Genomic DNA, 9,976 nt, shown 5'->3' with positions numbered 1-9,976 from the left:
CTTCCCACAATAAGTTGGGTGAATTTTGGCCCATTCCTCCTGACAGAGCTGGTGTAACTGAGTCAGGTTTGTAGGCCTCCTTGCTCGCACACACTTTTTCAGTTCTGCCCACACATTTTCTATAGGATTGAGGTCAGGGCTTTGTGATGGCCACTCCAATACCTTGACTTTGTTGTCCTTAAACCATTTTGCCACAACTTTGGAAGACCCATTTGTGACCAAGCTTTAACTTCCTGACTGATTTCTTGAGATGTTGCTTCAATATATCCACATAATTTTCCTTCCTCATGATGCCATCTATTTTGTGAAGTGCACCAGTCCCTCCTACAGAAAATCAACCCCACAGCATGATGCTGCCACCCCCGTGCTTCATGGTTGGGATGGTGTTCTTTGGCTTGCAAGCATCCCCCTTTTTCCTCCAAACATAACGATGGTCATTATGGCCAAACAGTTCTATTTTTGTTTCATCAGACCAGAGGACATTTCTCCAAAAAGTACCATCTTTGTCCCCATGTGCAGTTGCAAACCGTAGTCTGGCTTTTTTATGGCGGTTTTGGAGCAGTGGCTTCTTCCTTGCTGAGCGGCCTTTCAGGTTATGTCGATATAGGACTCGTTTTACTGTGGATATAGATACTTTTGTACCTGTTTCCTCCAGCATCTTCACAAGGCCCTTTGCTGTTGTTCTGGGATTGATTTGCACTTTTCACACCAAAGTACATTAATCTCTAGGAGACAGAACACGTCTCCTTCCTGAGCGGTATGACTGCTGCGTGGTCCCATGGTGTTTATACTTGTGTACTATTGTTTGTACAGATGAACGTGGTACCTTCAGGCGTTTGGAAATTGCTCCCAAGGATGAACCAGACTTTTTTTCTGAGGTCTTGGCTGATTTCTTTTGATTTTCCCATGATGTCAAGCAAAGAGGCACTGAGTTTGAAGGTATGCCTTGAAATACATCCACAGGTACACCTCCAATTGACTCAAATGATGTCAATTAGCCTATCAGAAGCTTCTAAAGCCATGACATAATTTTCTGGAATTTTCGAAGCTATTTAAAGGCACCGTCAACTTAGTGTATGTAAACTTCTGACCCACTGGAATTGTGATACAGTGAATAACCTGTGTGTAAACAATTGTTGGAAAAATTACCCTTGTCATGCACAAAGTAGATGTCCTAACCGACTTGCCAAAACTATAGTTTGGTAACAAGAACTTTGTGCATGAGTGGTTGAAAAAATAGTTTTAATGACTCCAACCTAAGTGTATGTAAACTTCCGACTTGAACTGTAGACCCAATACACACAAATCTAAGTAAGGAATGGAATTAAGAATATATACATATATGGACGAGCAATGACAGAGCGCCATGGACTAAGATACAGTAGAATATTATAGAATACAGTATGTACATATGAGATGAGTAATGCAATATATGTAAACATTATTATAGTGACTAGTGTTCCATTTCTTAAAATGGCCAGTGATTTCTATAGGGAGCAGCAGCCTCTGTGCTAGTGATGGCTATTTAACAGTCTGATGGCCCTGAGATAGAAGCTGTTTTTCAGTCTCTCGGTCCCAGCTTTGATGCACCTATACTGACCTCACTTTCTGGATGATAGCGGGGTGAACAGGCAGTGGCTCGTGTGGTTGATGTCCTTGACAATCTTTTTGGCCTTCCTTTGACATCGGGTGCTGTAGGTGTCCTGGAGACCGCACCACCCTCTGGAGAGCCCTGCGGTTGCGGGCGGTGCAGTTGCTGTACCAGGCGGTGATACAGCCCAATAGGATGCTCTCAATTGTGCATCTGTAAAAGTTTGTGAGGGTTTAGGTGCCAAGCCAAATTTCTTCAGCCTCCTGAAGTTGAAGAGGCTCTGTTGCGCCTTCTTCACCACACTGTCTGCGTGGATGGACCATTTCAGTTTGTAAGTGATGTGTACGCCAAGGAACTTGAAGCTTTCCACCTTCTCCACTGAGGTCCCATCGATGTGGATAGGGGGTTGCACCCTCTGCTGTTTCCTGAAGTCCATGATCATCTCTTTTGTTTTGTTGACGTTGAGTGAGAGGTTATTTTCCTGGCACCACACTCCCAGAGCCCTCACCTCCTCCCTGTAGGCTGTCTCGTCATTGTTGCAAGCCTACTACTGTTGTGTCATCTGCAAACTTGATGATTGAGTTGGAGGCGTGCTTGGCCATGCAGTCATGGGTGAACAGGGAGTACAGGAGGGGGCTGAGCACGCACCCTTGTGGGGCCCCAGTGTTGAGGATCAGCGAAGTGGAGGTGTTGTTTCCTACCTTCACCACCTGGAGGCGGCCCGTCAGGAAGTCCAGGACCCAGTTGCACAGGGCGGGGTTCAGACCCAGGGTCTTGAGCTTAATGATGAGCTTGGAGGGTACCATGGTGTTGAATGCTGAGCTATAGTCAATGAACAGCATTCTTACATAGGTTTCCTCTTGTCCAGATGGGATAGGGCAGTGTGATGGCGATTGCATCGTCTGTGGATCTATTGGGGCGGTAAGCAAATTGAAGTGGGTCTAGGGTGACAGGTAAGGTAGAGGTGATATGATCCTTGACTAGTCTCTCAAAGCACTTCATTACATTTACATTTACATCATTTAGCAGACGCTCTTATCCAGAGCGACTTACAAATTGGTGCATTCAACTTATGATAGCCAGTGGGACAACCACTTTGTTTATTTTTATTTGTTTTATAGGGGGGGGGGGCTCAGTTCAGTTACCTTTGCTTTCTTGGGTACAGGAACAATGGTGGCAATCTTGAAGCATGTAGGGACAGCAGACTGGGATAGGGAGAGATTGAATATGTCCGTAAACACACCAGCCAGCTGGTCTGTGCATGCTCTGAGGACGCGGCTAGGGATGCCGTCTGGGCCGGCAGCCTTGCAGGGGTTAACGTGCTTAAATGTCTTACTCACGTCGGCTGTATCAGTGCAGATGAAGAAAATGAGATGAGACGAAGCCACTTTAGACTGAGATATGCCCAGGCCAGGGAGAGGGGTAAATCTGTTGGTCAAGTGGCTAGACTACTGTTAAAGATAAGGGCTGTTCTGTTCAACAGTGATCGCAGTTACTTTGTGTATGGCTATATGAATGTGTTTCTCTGACCTGCTCATTGACTATAACAATAGGTTTCCTTGCCGGGACCTTCCTCGCTGCATTCTTCAGTGCAACCCGTTCCTGCGTACACACAATTAAAAACTTAACAGAGAGATACAGTATGACAACAGGGTCATATTCATTAGTGCAGACCGTAGCACAATACGGAAAACAAAAGCAAGCGTTTCTTATAGGACAAGTTCAGGTTGATTTTGTTCCTAGTGAATACGACCAATATCTTCTTATGTTCTATACCCATCATTTATTAATCAGAAATTAACACAACGTGAATGCTAAAACGAAATACTTAACAGGCAGACTGTGGGGATTCAATTAGGTATTCAATGAGAAACACTGGGTCATGTTCAGTGGGACACACCATTGCAAAATGGTTAGCATCGTAGAACATGTAAAAAAATATTAGAAAAGTTCAGGTAGTGAACCTCCAAGTTTCACTCTGTTCTAAAACGTTTTCTCCCTACTGAACATGGCCCATGGGTTTGAATGAAAATCCCAAATGACAACCTATTCCCTACATAGTGTGCTACTTCTGACCAGAGCCCTGTGTAGGGAATACTGTGCCTTTTTCTAGGGGCCCCACCTTGAGTGCCTTGGAGAACTTCTGGGCGACGAGGAGCCCTTTCAGGCTGAAGAGCCCCAGGGCCTGGGGGTTAGTGTGGGCATGAGCCTGGCTGTGAGCTGGCCTCAACGACAGTCTACGGAGATATGCAGGGTCTCCCACTGACACCTGTGATTAACATATAGACACAAAGAACAGTGGTAACCATTTGAATAATAAACATCTAGTAGATACACTAAGAAGACATTTGTCATGATGTACTTTCTCTTTCAAGGCTGGACACAAAAACATTCCAAGTTGATCATGCAACACTTTCATATAATGTATTTTAAAAAATGTTGTCCTCCATTACAATAGTTATAGGTTTATATGGTGCCTTGATTTACCTCTACTGCTTTGCTGCTCTTCTCCTGGCTCTCTCTCACCGAGGCAGTGGCTGGAACCTTGCTGCCTCTGGCGTGTTTCGCTGCCTCTCTTGATTTGTCCATTTCTAAACAGTAGTGTTAAGTACAAGTGATGATGTCCACACCACACTATATTTTTTTAGCCCATTGATCTGTAAACCACACATTTGAAAATACATGCAATTTTAAACAACTGTAAACCTTTAAGTATGTAGCAGATGTTGATGCTAAGCAAATAAGCAATATATACTATACAAAATGTATTGTTTTACAATGCAACATATCTCTGATCCAGCTATGCTCATAGTGCACCATCCAATAGAGCTTACTCAATAGAGCTCAGCGACCCACTACAGTTAAATAGTTCTGTTGAGGTTTTGCTCTTACCTGCCCAGGTTGGCTCTGCTGTAATGGTGTATGGACAGGAGCAATCGTTCCACTCGTACCTGTTCCCTCCCCCTTCTTATGTGCTTTATGTGGGTTGCCTATGCTACTCAGCCCCGCTCACCTTGCCTTGTAGCGCTGCCAAGCTCCTGTCACTGCACAAAATATTTACAGGCAAACCAATATAAGGCTCTGCATGTATTCTGCACACTGGGCAAGCCCATCACTCTACTATGCTCAGGGCTGTATTCCAATCCAAAATCTCATCCACTTGTCCCAGCTATTGTCCACTTCTCTCCTTCTCTCTGATTCTGAAACCACTGGATAGCTGTAGGGATTGGACAATAGCTTCACATTGCCCTCTGGTGGTCTATGTACAGTTTCATATAGCTCTCACCTATTTAGTTATTTCAGATTTGCTAAGGGGGGAAGCAGTGTGGAAGGATAAAACATTTTTTGATTGGAATTCAACCAGTCTTATAGGGGAGAGATCTGACAGACATCTAGCATGTTGGCTCCTGCCTCACAATAGGAACTAGGCCTAAACTGCTCCAGTGAATCCAGTCGTTGTTCTCACTGTATGCGTCCCAAATGGCACGCTAGTCCTGTTATAATGCACTACTTTTGACCAGGGCCCATAGGGAGCTGGTCAAAAGTAATGCACTATAAAGGAAATAGGGTGTGATTTGGGACAGGTCCACTGTAACAGGATGTGGCCTGGCTGGGGACGAGCCAAACCAACCTCTCCCTCGCTGGCTCAGGCCCTCCTCACAAGTTTGTTTGGAAAGTTGTAGCAACACTAAACAGTTTGTTCACTGTATCCTAGTAATTGATATATAACCTTGAGTTATGATGCCTCAGGTTTGTCTTTGATTTTCGCATTGTGCTTTTTTATTTGTCCGTTTATGTCTTATGAGCTGAGGCTGTCATGGGGATATTATACACTGAATGGAGCAAGATTGACTTTTCTTGTAAAAATGGCTGGACATGTCTGGGCCAAAGTTCCTGCTGTCTTTGTTCTGTTTATGTGGTCTTGGTCCCGTTCCAGCCCGACTACACTGCAAACATTGTATTGCATCAACCAATGGTGGCATGCCACGTAATCGACTGTGCAGTCGGGCATCAGATTCCTATATCATGTGATGTGGTTAGCTGATATGTTAAACACCTATCCAGGCGTTTTTAGATCTGGCAGGCATCTGCAATATAGTCAGCCTGGAACGCAGCCATTCTTTTCTTTCTTTTTTTACTGCTGGGGTGGTGACCTGTTCAAAAACAACAAGGTGAGGCACGGTCTAAGTCCCAAATGGTACCCTATTCCCATGTAGTGCACTATATAGGTAATAGGGTGCCATTTGGGACAGGTCCAAGGTGAGGCACAGTCATGTGATGTGCAGATAGACTGATGAGGAGAACAACTTCTTTATTTTACGTCTCATCTTGTTACATACACTGAGTTGACAAAACATTAAGAACACCTGCTCTTTCCATGACATACTGACCAGGTGGGGGTTGCAACTCAATATTAGGAAGGTGTTCCTAATGTTTGCTATACTCAGTGTATGAAGTCAATAATCTTGTGAGAATTCTACTTGTGAGAATTCTGAACAATTAATAATCTCACGAAAACATGCAAATAAAAATGTTAATAAACAATTATCCCAAGGGCAACGTCTGTTCATGAAGAGTTTTTAATAAACAGGTATATCCTCATCACCACAACAACATGCTCTAAATTCTCCTAAATTATTTAGCTAAATACTGCTTTCAGTTCATCAAATTACAATGACCAGAGGTTTGCACTGTAACCATCATGTAAAAAGCAGTTGCATGCCAAAGTAATTTATGAACATTCATAGACAATTTATCAAAAGCATGGTTACAGATATTTTTTACATTTTTTAGTCATTTAGCAGACACTCCTATCCAGAGCGACTTATAGGAGCAATTATGGTTAAGTGCCTTGCTTAAGGGCACATCGACAGATTTTTCACCTAGTCGGCTCGGGAATTAGAACCAGGGACCTTTCGGTTACTGGCACAACACTCTTAACCACTAAGCTACCTGCCGCCCTAATATGCCAGTGCAATTACTACATGGCTATTACACATCAAATAGACCTACCTACATTTGAGAAATTCTTCATGTTATGTAAAATACTAGATCCAGTACGAATATATATTGATAATCTAGCAGCCAAAGGGCTTGTTTCACATTCAGCCATTAGAAAGGTATGATATTGTGATATTTCAATTATGTCATTACAATGTAATAACTCTGACCTGGATAAAAAAGTACAAGAATTAACTTCCTCCTTTACCTCCTATGATAACTTCCTTGTTTTACCAACACACCCATTCTGATTGAAGGGTCTCTCCATGTTTCTCTTCATCGGGTTACAGAGGCCATAGGTTTGATCTGTGTCCGTCACTAATAAACATAGAGAACGTCTCCAAACTCAAAGATGGATAATTGGGATCCCAGAGAGCAGAATTACACATAATCATATGGGCATGGGTTAAGATAACAAAAGACAACAGAAAAACAGAGTTTTAAAGTGACAGATGTGATTCACCTCTTCCTACTTCATTTTCTCCAGGAAGGAGCACACCTCCTCAGGACTGTAGCCTCTTGGGCCCATCTTTCCCTGGTAACAGACAGAATACTGGTGATTGGACAGGTGCAACAGGTGAAAACAGAGAAGACTGGTGATTGGACAGGTGTAACAAGTGGATTTATTGGTGAACTTTGAACTGTGAAAGTGACAGACTCTCCTCTCTATGAGGCTCACAAAAGAAAGAGAGATTCAGCTGTCTAACAGGTCTTATAGGCCTCTACCTTTCTCTCTATGATATGGTAATACCTGTGTAACAGAATGTCAACAGCCTTCACTGTGTTCCAAATATCCTTTCCCATAATTCTGAAAAACTACAGAGTCAGGATGTGTGCATGTGAGGCAGAAAGCAAAGAATGCTTTGGCAGGATTCCAAAAATTCCAGACAAGAAGTGCACCTTGATTTCTCTTTACCTTTGCACACCATCAGTTTTGCTTATGCAGAAACCATTACATTTGATCTATGTGTAATCTTTTTACTATTTCCAATTTTCTTAACTGTCCTTACCTTATAAACAACCTTTCCTGCCTGCAGCACATACAGCCTCTCTGGAATAGCACCGTATTTACTAGCTGTGGTGTCTTTCATTACATCCACTACGATGGGGCACAGGGGGTCCTCTTTGACCAGGAACTGTGCTGCAGTCAGCCGCTCCTCCAGGTTTTGGTGTTTAGTGATGTCAACGTTGTTGGCAAAGACCCAACCATCTGAAGCAGAGAGACAAAATCACACTGCTGATTGTAGTGGCCTGATATTTATGTAGCCTAGGCTATATACAATATCAAGTTTAATACAACCGATTATAAAAAGCCACAATCACTTAGAATTCTTAAATTAGTTGTATAATATCTCCAGGTTTAGGATAGATTACAAAGCCATCATCACATAGGTCTATATGGCCTCATACTAGGCTCAGTTGGTAGAGCATGGAGCATGAACCGCCAGGGTTGTGGGTTCGATTCCCGGGGCCACCAATATGTAAAATGTATGCACTCATTACTGTAAGTCGCTTTAGATAAAAGGGTCTGCTAAGTGGCATATACAACGCTTTTGGAATGTATTCAGACCCCTTCACTTTTTCCAAATTTTATTCTAAAATGGATGAAATTGTTTTTTCCCCCTCATCAATATACACACAATACCCCATAATGACAAAGCAAAAACAGGTTTTTTGAAATGTTTGCAACAAAAAAATATTTTATAAACTGAAATATCACATTTACAAGTCAACCAATGACCACCTCATTCACCTGTAGAATGCGCCTCGGCAATGTAGACCACCAGGAAGTCTGCCACATCGCTGAAGTCCTTGACGAGTTGCTTGAACTCGCAAAGTTTGTACATGAACGGGGGTCAGGTACAACTTCCAAAACTCAACACCAGTGGTCTGTTGTCTAACAGACAAGAAAACACAGAAGAAGTTATAGTAGCCTAGTATTTCGAAAGGAAATTGTTAAAATAACTGGCATGAGACTGTACAGCATACTGAACACGAGCAGTCGTCAACTTACCTTTCAAATAGTTGTAGATACTGGTCCTCTTGCCTTCCAATGTAACCACAGGTGAGTCGGGAGCATTGTTGCCCACAAAAGCTTCTTGGCCGACATTAGTCCACATGTGCCCTAGGATGGTCTTGATAAAGTTCCATGACATAAAAGTCGGTCCCCAATCTTCATACTTGAACTTCGGGTTCTGGGTCATAGTTACCTTTTCACCCATTTTTAAGATAACTTTCTTGGTCAAGCTTCGTGAAATCAAATTCAGAAGCGAGAGAAACATAAATTGCATGAACGCAAAGCAAAATAAACATGGCATTGACAGATAAATAAACAATTTCCATATTAATATCATGTTTTTCTTTGTTGCTCAGCAAAGCAATAGCCTATGCGTGATTTCTAGCCTATTTTATGACGGAGTGGAACGTTATGAAAACAAACACTCCCTCCTCGAATGTTTTTGTGGGCTTTTGTCTAAAGGTTACTTTTACCCCTAACATGTATGTGATTTGATAGAGTAAAGTAGAATGTTGTAATACATTTTGGCCAAAGAATGTTACGCCATACTGCTTGAGCCCATCCAGGTCTTTTAGATCCGTTTTGGATAATTCTGACTACCGAATTTACCGTAAAGTATAACTTTTGAGCGCACTCAACAAATGTATCTCTCTAGGACAAGGAATAAGAAGTGTCTGTGTGTGTTGACCAGTCACTGAATCATCCACTAGATGTCCCTACTCAGCCACACTTCACTGATATTCATGTCTCCTATTGTCGTCAACCAATAGCCAAAGGGTCGTTCCATTTGATTTCAATCACTTTCCATACACATTTGCCAATGGTAGAAGTGGTCTGAAAGTTATACCGATACCCTCCCTACCATGAGGAATCCATGTCTTCATCACTGGAAAAGATAAACGGTTATAAAAAACCGAGTTTTATATAATTTAAAAGCTTACAAACAGGGTTGTCAAACTATTTGATCATTTCTTTTTTTTAAAGTTGTAAAAAAAAAAAAAAAAAGGTCATTGTCATCCTTTAATGTAAATTATCTAAAAAACATGTAAACTCCGTTTTTTCCCCACATACACTACCATTCAAAAGTTTGGGGTCACTTAGAAATGTCCTTGTTTTCGAAAGAAAACAACATCAAATTGATCAGAAATACAGTGTAGACATTGTTCATGTTGTAAATGGCTATTGTAGCTGGAAACGGCTGATTTTTAATGCAATATCTACATAGGTGTACAGAGGCCCATTATCAGCAACCATCAGTCCTGTGTTCCAATGGCACGTTGTGTTTGCTAATCTAAGTTGATCATTTTAAAAGGCTAATTGATCATTAGAAAACCCTTTTGCAATTATGTTAGCACAGCTGAAAACTG

The 9,976-nt window shown here is 42.1% G+C and overlaps 1 protein-coding gene across 1 annotated transcript; it reads right to left on the bottom strand.

Moving 5' to 3' along the window:
- Positions 1 to 6,153: 6,153 nt before the first annotated feature.
- On the bottom strand, positions 6,154 to 9,070 carry LOC121532767 (type I iodothyronine deiodinase-like). Its single transcript, XM_041838565.2, has 4 exons — positions 8,607 to 9,070; positions 8,346 to 8,489; positions 7,603 to 7,802; positions 6,154 to 7,127 (listed from the first exon to the last, which is right to left on the bottom strand). The coding sequence occupies exons 1-4, from the start codon at positions 8,944 to 8,946 to the stop codon at positions 7,062 to 7,064; spliced, it is 750 nt and encodes a 249-aa protein (XP_041694499.1). The 5' UTR covers positions 8,947 to 9,070; the 3' UTR covers positions 6,154 to 7,061.
- Positions 9,071 to 9,976: the final 906 nt, after the last annotated feature.

The sequence above is a fragment of the Coregonus clupeaformis genome, chromosome 20, assembly GCF_020615455.1.
Source record: "Coregonus clupeaformis isolate EN_2021a chromosome 20, ASM2061545v1, whole genome shotgun sequence".
Classification (NCBI taxonomy): Eukaryota; Metazoa; Chordata; class Actinopteri; order Salmoniformes; family Salmonidae; genus Coregonus; species Coregonus clupeaformis.
The sequence above is the reverse complement of the archived record's forward strand: the minus strand, read 5'-3'. Positions and strand labels throughout refer to the sequence as shown.